The sequence below is a fragment of the Clinocottus analis genome, unplaced genomic scaffold, assembly GCF_023055335.1.
Source record: "Clinocottus analis isolate CAN_PGR_092001 unplaced genomic scaffold, fCliAna1.0.p SCAF_26, whole genome shotgun sequence".
Classification (NCBI taxonomy): domain Eukaryota; kingdom Metazoa; phylum Chordata; class Actinopteri; order Perciformes; family Cottidae; genus Clinocottus; species Clinocottus analis.
Window position 1 is genome coordinate 3346375 of NW_027175998.1, and position 12498 is coordinate 3358872.

The 12498-nt window shown below is 45.2% G+C and overlaps 3 protein-coding genes across 9 annotated transcripts in view; 1 reads left to right on the forward strand and 2 right to left on the reverse strand.

The window, feature by feature from the left end:
• Positions 1 to 5447, reverse strand: part of ank2a (ankyrin 2a, neuronal) — an 82447-nt gene extending 77000 nt beyond the window's left edge. For all 7 annotated transcript variants that reach the window (XM_068591830.1, XM_068591827.1, XM_068591829.1 and 4 more), the window contains exon 1: positions 4995 to 5447. In XM_068591830.1, the coding sequence (XP_068447931.1) occupies positions 4995 to 5126 (132 nt within the window). In that variant the 5' untranslated portion in view covers positions 5127 to 5447. The remainder of the gene's footprint in view (positions 1 to 4994) is intronic.
• camk2d2 (calcium/calmodulin-dependent protein kinase (CaM kinase) II delta 2) overlaps positions 1 to 12498 on the forward strand; it is a 209253-nt gene that overhangs the window by 130851 nt on the left and 65904 nt on the right. The window lies entirely within an intron of this gene.
• hpf1 (histone PARylation factor 1) lies at positions 7007 to 12392 on the reverse strand. Its single transcript, XM_068591934.1, has 8 exons — positions 12318 to 12392; positions 10062 to 10251; positions 9560 to 9746; positions 9341 to 9439; positions 8783 to 8936; positions 8587 to 8674; positions 8283 to 8455; positions 7007 to 7350 (listed from the first exon to the last, which is right to left on the reverse strand). The coding sequence occupies exons 1-8, from the start codon at positions 12354 to 12356 to the stop codon at positions 7216 to 7218; spliced, it is 1065 nt and encodes a 354-aa protein (XP_068448035.1). The 5' UTR covers positions 12357 to 12392; the 3' UTR covers positions 7007 to 7215.

Here is a 12498-nt window from a genome sequence, read left to right on the forward strand (position 1 = left end):
TCAAATCCCAAGTTTAAGGCAGTGAGAGGAAGTGAGGGTGGCGAAAAGAAAGTGGGGAAGGAATGTGAGGGGGGGTGGTGGAAAGGGATGTGCCCACAAAGACGGGTACGTAAGAGGGTCAAATCGCTGAACTCCCAAACACAAGTCGTCTCAAGTCGACGTTTAAGAGATGTCGTGTTTACAGAGTACACTTCTGCAGGACTCAAGTGTATCTCGAAGAGCTCCCATCTGAAAAGGTCTCCACTGAGGCCCGGAGGTTCAAAAGATGTCAATTACCAATATCAGACCGCAGTGGACACTAAACGCAGTCCTGAATTGACTCCTGCCAACTGAGCATCCTTAAGTAGCTGCTCTTCCTCCGTGGGGAAAGTGGACTGGCGCAGGCAGAAGGTGGGGTGGGGGTGGGGGGGTTATGACGCAGTCTCTTTATTGTTCAGAGAGAGGATAAAGCACAATGCGGCTCAGCACCGGCCCGGAGCGGCATGTAAATACCCGGTGACACCGGGTTCAGTGTGCACCCGGGTACGGACTCGCAGCCACTTGGCTCGGAAGAAGCTATTTTTTCCTCCGGAATAGTCACAAAAGAGACGGGAGAGGTATTTTTAGACCTGCAAGTAAGAGCCTCGCATCACTTTGTGTTTTTGTTCTTTTCTTCTTTGCCTCCCGTGCATAGATTGGGTGTTGCTTTGTTGAGCACGATCTGGACATTAAGTTTTATCAGATGTAGTCCAAGGTTCACTGACCACCAAAAATACATTAGCATACACAGCATACATATAGTTATTTGCAAAGATTGTGGGATATTTAATGGGGGTACATCTGCATCAATACTGCGCCTCAATGGTTTTTACAAAGCATGGAAAAGTCCGTTTGAAAAACACTGTGCTTATTGGACACATCGTCCCGTTTACTCAGGGTAACAATTTTCCTTGCTAGGTATTTTCCGTCACACTGTGTGTGTGTGTGTGTGTGTGTGTGTGTGTGTGTGTGTGTGTGTGTGTGTGTGTGTGTGGGTGTGGGTGTGTGTTTTCCTGGTTATCCGAAGAAATTAAGTTATTGTTTCTAGGAAAGACAAGAAGGTTTTTGTTGAACCTTTTCTTTTGGGTTCAACAAATGAAGACCAAAACTGTTGACAGGGCTCTAAACTCTACCTTTTGGAGTACAACAGCTACAATTACTTTAAAAAAGGAACAATAATGGCGCATTTGCAATCAAAAAGTACCTCTAAAGCTCTGTGAATCAATCCAAACGAACAAGGTGACTCCATGTCAATGAGAAGGCGTGACACCGTGATGGACCCACAGAGGCCCACTGAGAGCTCTCTTCACCTCTTAGCTCATTGCTGTGGTTTTACTTTGTGCCGATTTCCTTCAATCTCATCGCTTTCATTAACCCAGATTCCTACAAAAGGCCTGAAACAAACCACCACGCTACTTTTCTAGCAATAAACCTCAGACTGACAAAGTAGCAGCCAGATGGAGAAGAAGATCAAGCATGTAAGCTAACAACACAGATACTCTTCAACGGAGCTAAAAGGGGAGTGAATATTTACTTATTAACCTTAAATTACAATTGTCAGATAGCCAGAAACATGACTACAAATATCTGGTTAGGTAGCTCCTTGTCTGCTGGATTTATAGGTATGTTTTTGCTAACATATTAGCTAACATGTTAGCAAAAACGTACCTATAAATCCAGGTACCTGGAACATGTTAGCAGCTAACATGTTAGCAATGACGTACCTATAAATCCAGCAGACAAAGACCAACCTAACCATATATTTGTAGTTATGTTTCTGGCTGTCTGACAATTGTAATTCTACGTTTATAAGTAAATATTCACTCCCTTTTTTAGCTCTGTGGTATATGTCTGTGTTTTTAGTTGAGTTGTGAGCTAACATGTTAGCTGCTAACATGTTTGCTAACATGCTAGCTGCTAACATGTTAGCTCTCTCTTTTTTGGAGTTCTTTTTGCAACCAGTGAGAGAGGTGGAGCTAAGACCGAACTCTGAATAAGACATTTAGCGACATGTCAATCACCTTGTAGCCCCGCCCTAAAGCGTCCCCTGCTTTATGGTCTATTTGACTTTAAATGCACCATAATTTACTAAATGAACATTATGCTCTATTGAAGTAGACTTGAAACTAAAGATTGAGAAATACAGTCATGTTTACAATGTTTACTGAGGGATAAATCAATATTCAATAGTCATTTTCTGAAGAAGAATGTTCAAGTTTATGGCTCTTCTGCATCGGCTTTACTTTTCAGACCTTGAGGTTGCCGCCTGGTGTGGAGGAAACAAATGACGGACCAAGCAGTGGGAGACAATGATCATCCATCACCACCGGGACTTGTGATGGATCAATGGAGCCAATTTGGGGACCATGCTGATAGGGACTTAACATCAATCTCTGCAGTGGTTAATTAGTATTCCCCTGCACCACCCAGGCGCCTCAGATAGCCTCAGATAGCCTCTGATAGCTTTACCAAATGTGAACCCTCAACTATCCACAAACGTCTTGCCTTCCTGGTGGATCACAAGGAACCCAATTACTCTGTGAAACGACTCCATTTGAGTACAGAAATGGAAGTTACCGGCACAGATCCCAATCAAGCTGCCAAAAGAAGTTTTTATTGTGGAGAGAAGAGCAAAAGAAGTAAGCGTTAAACTTGTTTAGCCCAAATTAATCCCCAGCCATTTTTCTCAAAAATTCCGAATGGTTTTGCATACCCATACGAAATACAGAATATCTCCTCAACTGTAATAATTTCATAAGGAATAATATACAGAAAACAGCTGTGAGACTAGTTAAGAGATTATCTAGCAGTATGTGTGTTACTGGGTTATCAGTTGATGATAGAACACAGGAATAAAAAATAAAAAAATAGAAAAAAAACTTCCAAAGATTTAAAAAAAAAGCTTACCCTTTATTAATTAACCCCCTTGTGGAAATTCTTTGACCCATCCTTGATTAAGGAGCAGGGAGGCAACCGGGGAGCAAATCGGAGCTTAGTGCCTCTGCAAAGTTTGACTTTGATTAAGTGAATTTAAATATTTGTAGTAATTAATTTCAAGCAAATATTCGTGAACCGTAGGTTTAGGTTATCTGAAGGCAAAAAGGCCCTCACTTTCTTGGTTGTAAAAATGCAATGTGGTTGATATATTGCTGATGCTTTGTCTGACACTGGGTTCTGTAGGCCGTAAGCTTTCCAGAAAGGTGTGCCAATCATGTGTGGCATCAACCTAGGGCTATAAAATTGACATTTTCATAACTTGGGGAGCTTTCTCCAGTCACTTTCGAGTCCTTCGAGTCATATTCATGGTTTATGTTAATATTTATGGTTGAATTGTGTTATAAACATGTAAAATGGACTTGTATACTATTGTAAGGCCAGGCTGTGCAGTTGTTTGTTTTGCTTTGTCACATCAGTGGCTCTGGTATCGATTCATGAGAGTGCGAGGAGTTGGAGAGTGAGGAAGAGCTCCTGATGAAGAATTCTGCCCCCACCTGGGGTTTATGAGGTTATTAATTAAGAGGTAATAGGAGGGCTTGAAGCAAAAGAGCAGCTTCCACATGCACGTCCGAGACCAGCCCATGTGATGAACTGGCAATGTAGGATGTGGAATCACGCGCGGATGCAGATCTCAGTTTGAGTAATAGTCGAGATGAGCTTCTGATGTGACTTATTTTACCAATTCAGCCCACAAAAAAGTGTTCACATTGAACAGAAATGATAAACTTTCAAGGGGGAAATGAAGGAGAGGTGTCTTTTGTAGTATATTATAGTATAGTAGTATGTATAGTTGAAATACCTTTAGCATTAATCTGCTATTCTGTCCTCCGTGTACGGAGAACACGCCCAACAAAGAACAACAACAACACCTGTTTGAGCAGCGCTGCTAAAACACACACACACATAAAAACAACAACTCCTAATTGTATCCGAGCGTGTGAGCTCACAGGCCCCACCCAAGACGAAGGTGTGTGTGTGTATCCAGTGTGTGCACTGCACGCACTAGTGTGTGTGTGTACGTAGCACTACAGTCCATTACTGAAATCACATTATCCTCGGGGAGTGCACCGAGACAGGAAACGACCATCCACCATCTCTCTCTCCTGACTCACTGTCCAGTTAACACACACACACACAAACACAGACACACACACAAACTCCACGATCAGATCTATAGATAGTAAACACTTCTCATTCATTTTATTTTCATAATGTCATACATTCATGTAAAAAGGACGCATAGAATGGGATAGTTCTCAGCAAAACCCATATATATTATAATTAATGTGTATATATGATGAATTTGTTTCATCATATGAAGAGGACAGGCGGAGGAATAAGTTGCATGATAATATCACCCACAAGGACAGAAAGCCTAAACCAGCCCAGCCCAAGAGTGGCCCGAGAGAGCATAGAGGACACACACACACACACACACACACACACACACACACACACACACACACACACACACACACACACACACACACACACACACACACACACATATGCAGCCTTTGTATACAATGCGTTATTAAACTACACATCTGCCTCCTAACCTCCAGCCCGGTGTCAGAACTGAACCCCCGGCATTACGTCACGCTACGTGTCGGCTGCCGCGGTCCATGTAAACAAGAGAGCCTCCAAAAAGGTTCTCAGGGCCGTGAAGTTGTAAACAGTCCTCACTGCAGCCCGTCATGGTGACTACAGTGACAGTGCACGTCTGGTCTATTTGGGTGTTATTACACCCCGCCAGAGCCCACCTCTCTCCTGGCTCCGAGTCTCAAAACAGATGCTTGCTCATATTAGTGAGATATTTCACGCACCATCCGATGTACTAGAAAGCACGGCAACGCCTTTGACCCGCTCTCCCCTAAACGCATCAGCAGCATCAGCAGCGGCGCTTTTGGGCTGCTTGGTTACACTGACCGGGCCAGTCCGATGCGGGAGGGCGGACAGACGGACGGACGGACACCCACCTGCCGTATGCGGTTCTGGTGCAGCGGTGGTGGAGGTCCCCCCTCCAGGGACGTGTTGCTCGAAGAGGCCATTTTCAAGTCGCGGTCGGAGCCGCCGCCCCTGGAGAGACTTCCTTCGGGGCTGCTTGACATTCTGTCTCCGGCTGTGCTGCTTGGAGGCGAGGGGTCCTGGTGCCGGGTGCAAGGTGGATGTCCTGCGGCGGGGTGGTGGTGGTGGTGGTGGAGGAGGTGGAGGGGAGGTGGGGGGGGGGCTCAGAATCCACAAGGCTCGGCGGGGCCCGGGCTCATTCTGCGGCGTCACACACACACTCACACAGTGCGGGTATGAAAACGTGACAAAACAAACAGCGCTGTGATTCTCCCAGGTTGTCAAAACCCTGAAACGAGCGCTCCCTCTCCGTCCAAGGGATGCTCCCGCTGCTGTGTAGCTGTAGCCTGCGCGCGCGCGCGCCTGTGTATATGTGTGGAGTGACGCGAGCGCGCCTCAAATGCGCTTCCCCGAAACTCCGCAGGATCAGTGCTGCCTTCAGGGACAGTCGGGAAGTTTTGAAACGCACTTTGATAGGACGATCAATATATGGGAAATAAACTGTATTTCCTGTCAGACAGTTACTAAAACACAATCTGCACCTGGCGAAAGGGTTTGTCTCATGATTTATTGATCGTATGGGACTAATTAGGGTTATAGCGTCGCAATTATTTTTTCAAACTTTTTTTTTATCTGCATATTTTAGTGTTGTTTTTTAAAATAGACCCGACATTATCACCCAAAACATTGATTGCACTGCTACATATCATTTACTTATATTTTACTACCATTGTTAATAGTAGCTCCGCTCCACTTGATCCCTATAACCGAACACTTTGTGACTGGGCAGTTTCCCTCCGACGGCCCTGAACGCACCGTCAAGCAGCAGTGCGCTCCTGTTTTTGCTCTTTGCGTCCCCGCCCGTCGGTGCTTCTGCAGCAGCAAGTTCACTGTGAGCTCCATGGTGACATGAAAACGGTGGGACTGCTCAAATATAACATATGGAAGAAGAAAAATATGAAGTATTCAAAAGCCCAGGCACATGGGTCTGTGCTTACATAATGTCAGCTGCTATTGTTGCCTCCCCTCCCCACACACACACACAGAGCGACTCGGCCTGTGCGCCCTCACTGAGCTACAGCATTTAATGGGGGTCGACAGGACAAAATCAATACCAATATGTCTTAAGAGAGGTTTAGAAACCCGGCAGGACTCCAGTGGAGGAGGTGTAAGAAATCATGTTGAACAGACTTCCGGCTGACAGCAGAATCATCTTATATTTGATTTATGTATATATTTTTTTATTTAACTACATGGCAGAATAAAAGATGAGGATCTGGAAAATAAAGAGCCAACTAGCAAACGCTTCATGTTAAAGTATCTGTTGAAGAGACCGACTTTTAATGGGTGTGACCTCATCTGGATTAAAGACATGAAACTTTTGCCCCCTTTTTTTAAGGTAATGCAGACATGAGTAGAGAAAGGGGATTTCATGGGGTCGGCCCCATGAGCATTGACAAACTCTGGGCTTTCTGCTTCTGGACATGAGCTGGAATAAGTCTGCTCGCTATATCAGTGAGCAGCCTAATGAACAGAGAATATGTCTTTTTGCATGAATGGATGAACATGTCAGAATTATCAGAAGTGATGTCCTGAGACCCCGTTTAGAAATGATCATCTCCTCATACAAATATGTGGTCAAGACAGGACATGTTAAATGGAGAGAACAGGAATATTAGATGCAAAGCTTGTATTCAACTACAGGGCTTTGCTTTGTATTTGATTGAAGCATGTGATGCTTTTTTTTTATTTTTATGTGCGGCACCGCCCCCTGCTGCCACTGCATGGGATCACACTCTAAACACAAACATCCTACAAGGCCACACGATTCATGACATTACCTATCACGACAGCAGTCCATACTAAATAATATTCTTAAAATTTAATGAAACGGCAAAAGATTAGGAAAACAAAAACCAGACAGTTAAATATATAAAAATACTTTATTAGACATCTATCTACCTTTTACAAACATGATAATCATTGAACTGGTTCCAAATCAATGACAGCAGCACCAAAAACCACCAAGAAACATGAACGATAACAGACAGACAGACAGACAGACATGGTGGGAAAAGCTTATGAGAGTTAGAGAGCTGGAGTGTAGTTTTAAGTCTTTTTTTGTTCTTTTTTTCAACGTGCGGCGAGTTGGTCCAGGTGGTCGTTGCTGCGGCTGGAGAGATGCGCCTCCAGAATCTCCCCAAACAGATTCCTCTTCAGGAGGCTGTAGGCCATGGGCAGAAGCTGCCGGATGACCTTGTGGAAATACTGAGGGGAGTCGGGAAACAACGGGATTAACATTTTTTTCCACTACAATCTTACTGGCAACATCTGGGCCACCATACGCGCCTCATGGGAGCCCAAACATTTCGACTTATAAATCACCCAAAAGTATACAAATATGTGTCTTTCTGCTATATCCCATCAAAGCTAGGGTTGGTAATGATGAGAAGTTTATGCTACATTTATTTTTTTTAAAAATGCTAAGTGAAATACCCAGACCATTGTTTGTGAACTTTTTACAATTAATAGAAGACATTTACGCAACACTTGGATCTGTGTTGAGTACACTTTATTTGGAGCTTCATACAAGATTCAAACGCTTTTCTAACCCGCCTCCCGCTGAAGCCACGCCCCCCACAAAATGATAATAAAGAACGTAAACAACGAACATGGCCATTGTTAGTACTCAGCAGTCAAGGTAGCAGTTTGTGTAAGGCTGAATTAAGTAATTAGGACTTATTAAGAGACAAGATTAGTACGTTATCTTATTGCTAGAGCATTTGATTTATTCACTGCTGTCAGAGAAGTAATGAATGGTTTTGAGTCGCATTACCAACTCCCGCTGTAAATCCCGTCATGCTCGTATTTTCCCGGTGATCCGTTGGAGGGGTGCCGACCCCCAAAACGAAGCGATGAGGTAATGCTTTGTGCAGTTTAACTTTACTCCTGCTCATTAAACAATGTCACAAGAGGCTTGAGGAAGCACTGTGCAGAATTGAAAATGTTAAAAACAATTCTTTTTGACTGATCTGTGATCCAAATTCAAACCAATTTAGGATTCGTTGCACCACTAGTTTGCATACAGGAAATAAACAATGAATAATCCGTTTAATACCGTACCGGTGGTCAGGAAACGGAAAGACAAGTGGCTGTAATAGCGAAGCAGCTTTTTACGCTCCCACTTTATGAGAACTCACGTGGGATCCGAAACAGAAGAGGTCCATCCCGAGCTCGTATCCCATGCCGTAGTCACACTCGTCGTTGGCGAACTGAACGAACGTGACCATCTCCTGAAGCGGTCCAAAGGCTTTGACGCGCTCGTCGTCGTTCTGGGCCTCGGCGATCGCCTTGAGGATCTTCTTGAGGCCGGCTGAATATAGAGACGAGGAGGGGACGGCGAGAAATATAAAGTAAATCGCTCGCAGGGTTTAAAAACACACTTTCCAAGTCTTTAAAAACGACAAAGCTTTACTACTATACAGACACACACACAAAGCTCACCATCCGTTTCTGGTAGTTCTCTGTATCCAACGTCGTTCTTGTCTACGGGTACAACGATGCCGGCGCCGTGGAACGTCTTGGTGACCACCTGTTGGTGCGACGAGAGATTTACAAGATGAGGAAGTTAGGATAATTCTTAAAACCAACAGGTGGAGAAAACCTGTGTTTTCTTTTGGCTTCACTCTGCATGAGTCACCTTCTTGTCCCTCTGCTTCATGGCTTTGGTCTTCTGCTCCAGGGACAAGCCCAGAGACTCCGCCCGGTCTCTCAGCCGGGCCTCCAAGCTGTCCAGGGCCTCTCCCCCTGCTTTCTTGCCGCCCCTCTCTTTCCTCCTCCTCAACAGACACAGGCTGGTGGCCGACGGGACAAAAAGCAGACGTGATAAAGGCCGATTATCGTAATAGGTCTTTGATGAGCTTCTATGATCGCTGATCTGAGCAGGCGTTTAGCGTCGTGGCTTGCATATATTCAAGTGTAAATCCGTCTTCGGACATAATACAATCATTTTCGGACCGCTTATTCACAGTTTGATGCCGGTAAAAAATAAAAACTGCACTGTCAGCACACTGGGCGATTGAAGCGGAACTGCATATGCCAGATGGATAAAATGCCCTTTTCTTTTTTATGACTCACACGAGTCATACTCTAATGTTCTACAGTCGACAGTTTCTCAGTATGAAATTTAAACTCTCTCGCTTAAAATCAGGCAAAGTACAGAAATGATCCCCGTGGTGAACGTGTGGTCAGTACTCACAGGACAGCGGCGAACACGTTGTCTCCCATGGGCGCGATGACGCAGCCTTTCTTGGCGTCATTTTCCCCAACGAACGACGGGAGGGAGTCCGGAGCGTCCCTGGTGGGTTTGGGGGGAGCGACAGCGTTCGGTAAATCACAACGAACGGCACTCGCGTGGACACAGTTTGCACTGCAGCTGGGAGGGTAAATGCTCGCGGCGCCAAGACCACGCGCGTACCTGTAGTAGCCGACGTGATGCTGACTGTCTCCGCTGCCCAGAAGGATGGTCTGAAACTCCGGCGGGTCGTATAAATACCGCCAGTGGAGGTGGAAGTTGGGCTGAGGATTGCTGGCGCTTTTGTGGGCTCCTGCCAGGACGTCGAAGGGACCGACCAGCTGCAAACCCAGCGAGTCTTTCAGAGCACCTAGACAAATACAAAAATAAATGTTTTGACGAGACACATATTGAAAAAGAAACAGTCAAATGTTTGTTTTTGCATGCTGCAAATTTGACTTTTATACATTTATAAAGATAATGATATATATTGTGTGTGCGTGTGTAGAAACACTTAGAAAAGCGTGTTGAAAATGTAAAACAGGAGATCAGATCAAGTTTTTAAGTTAATTAGTGACCATTAGTGGCATTTTTATTTGTGCATTCGATTCAGACTTTCCATTGGCCATTTTCCGTCCACCCGGTATTCGAGTAACGAGCTACAGCGCCGGGGTGAAGAGCATACCGCGCGGGCTGTCGGGACTGAGCTCCTTGCAGAAGTCCCAGAAGTGGTACAGATCTTCTGGCGCTTGGAGCTTGTACAGTTGCAGCATCTCATCCCGTTGCTGCGACTGGACCCCTGACGGCGCCGCGGCAGCAGCTTTGGATTCATCGAGTCGGGCTTTCTTCAACTCCCCATTGCCAGTGGCTGACTCCTGAAGGAATGCATTAGAGGAACAAAACTATTATGTTACGTGCTAATTGTATTGGGTTATACTTAAACTAAATATAACAAGTGAAATAGGTTCCGCTACGATGGTCACAGGAATTAAACCAACAGAATTAAACTTTTCCATCTATTGTGTTCATAGAGGAATCAGATAGCTGGGTGTTATTTTTACTCCAAACACCTCCCATTCGTACCAATATTGCAAACAAAATCAGCCATAGAAAGATGGGAAGAACTGCATCACTCATTATTTAGTAAGATAGGAACGAGTTGCTTCAGTCCCGTACCAATTCCTGGATCCAATTTTAAATGTTAGATAAGTGAATTACATTAGCACAACCAAAGACTTTTTTTCATCCAAAGACTGAGGAGGACACATTCTACCGAACATTAGAAACGACAATCATGCAGCTCAGCTGACGGACCTGATGATCTGGAGATGTTGAGACAAGACAGACACTTATTTAAGAAAAAAAAAAAAAGCGACATCTTAATTTCATCTCTCAAAATTATTCTCAACAAGTTGAATAAATGCATTTTAAATGCACCAAGTATAATTGTTTGAAAAGATGGATGGCAATGTGCTGCCAGACCAACAAAACAAAGCCCCTATACAGGTCTGGTATACAAACAAGGGATAAATGAAAGTACTGGGAAGGCGTGCGTGCCAAGATCAAACAACAGTGCACCTTCAGAGCTGCACTACTTCACACAAAGAAACGCAGGGCTAAAAGCTAACGATCTTTGTGGCAACTATTGCTAATTGTGAGAAGAAATGATGCCTCACACCAGGAGATGGAATGGAAATGGCCTCACATTAAAAGACTGAAAATGGACACGTCTTTAAATGGATGGATTCCAGCCACCACAAATCTTGCCCCCGAAAGAAAAGGTCACCCGTTCCAGTAAAACCAGATTATGGAATTGCCTTAACTCGATTTGGTTGGCCAGCAGACCCACTTGTTTGCCTTTCATATTCAGTTTTGTAATGCATTTATGTGCAGGTACATGCAAGAAGATAATATGAAAGTCCACATCTACACAAAGGGATCACTTCAATGCAGTATATGTACACGTTTTTGATGGCGAGTCTTGTTGCAAAGATATATTAATGGTTGTGCTTTAAAAATATTAATTTTATCTAAACAACCGTCAGCGCAGCACAACCAAAACTCACAAGAATCACAACCTACAGCTTTAAAATGACAGTCGAAGTGCATCTCTACAGTTCTGAGGTGAAAAGTGACCATATTGCTATGAATAAAATGACCACTGCATTGCACATGGTCTCACTCGCCCTTATAAATGGAACTGTGTTCAATGCTCTGCTGTTTTTCTTCACAGGTGTTATGGAGAAATCTGTTCCCCGGTCAATCGTATTCCCTCCTGTAATAATGATAGCGCCCCCCCTCGGTGGTTCAGGGGAGGAGCTACGGGATGGTTCGGTTTCAGGCATCGAGGAGGGAGGATAGACACACATATCGACGAGGTAACAGTATGCGACACAACACCGGCAGAGGGGCGTTCAGGGACCGAGAACGACCCATTGAGAGCTCCTCGGATCAAACTCGTCTTTGCTAACCAGCGTTAGCGCCGAGGGCACGGATGTGTGGCCTTTGTGGGATCAAATCAACACACACACACACACACACACACACACACACACACACACACACACACACAGTACAGCAGACTGGCCTACAAACGTCCCCTCATGAGCTACAACAACGTCCAATGACTCCGCGCTGCAGACTTGTGTCGTGAAGTCACAGCAAACGGCATCGAAACGTTACGTTAAAAGCGGACGCGTGACGTGAACGTCTCTCCGATAACGGTCTCGGTGCCCCGGCGGCAGCGCTGCTGCCATGTTGTCGTCTGACCGCTGCTGCTCCAGACAGCGTGCCGCGCACAGCTCTGCCCGTCGCGTGTGACAGAAGTTGCTGTTGACGCCGGTGTAACGACGCGCAGCACCGCTCCTCAACCGGCAATTCCGTCCGTTTGAACGGACACCTCTGCGACAGAGCACGGGGGGTTAAAACATTGTGATATTACCTGACTGGATTTGGGTTTTCTTTTTGCGCGCCCTGTCATTTTCTTCCTCTTGTCTCCCTCTAGTTGGCGTCTTCTTCTACGGGTCGCAATAGGCTCGCCGCTGCGCCGCCGTCTTATGGCGCACCACTGCCCCCCGGAGGCCGAGCACGCGAACTGCAACCAAGGTGTCCCGGAGCTTTGC

Excerpts from the sequence above, each read along its gene's own strand:
- hpf1 (XM_068591934.1), bottom strand. The coding sequence starts at position 12,356 with ATGACAGGGCGCGCAAAAAGAAAACCCAAATCCAGTCAG. Across the intron at positions 10,252-12,317 it reads GAAAACCCAAATCCAGTCAG|GAGTCAGCCACTGGCAATGG; the intron begins GTAATATCACAA and ends GCATTCCTTCAG. Across the intron at positions 9,747-10,061 it reads CAGTCCCGACAGCCCGCGCG|GTGCTCTGAAAGACTCGCTG; the intron begins GTATGCTCTTCA and ends GTATTTGTCTAG.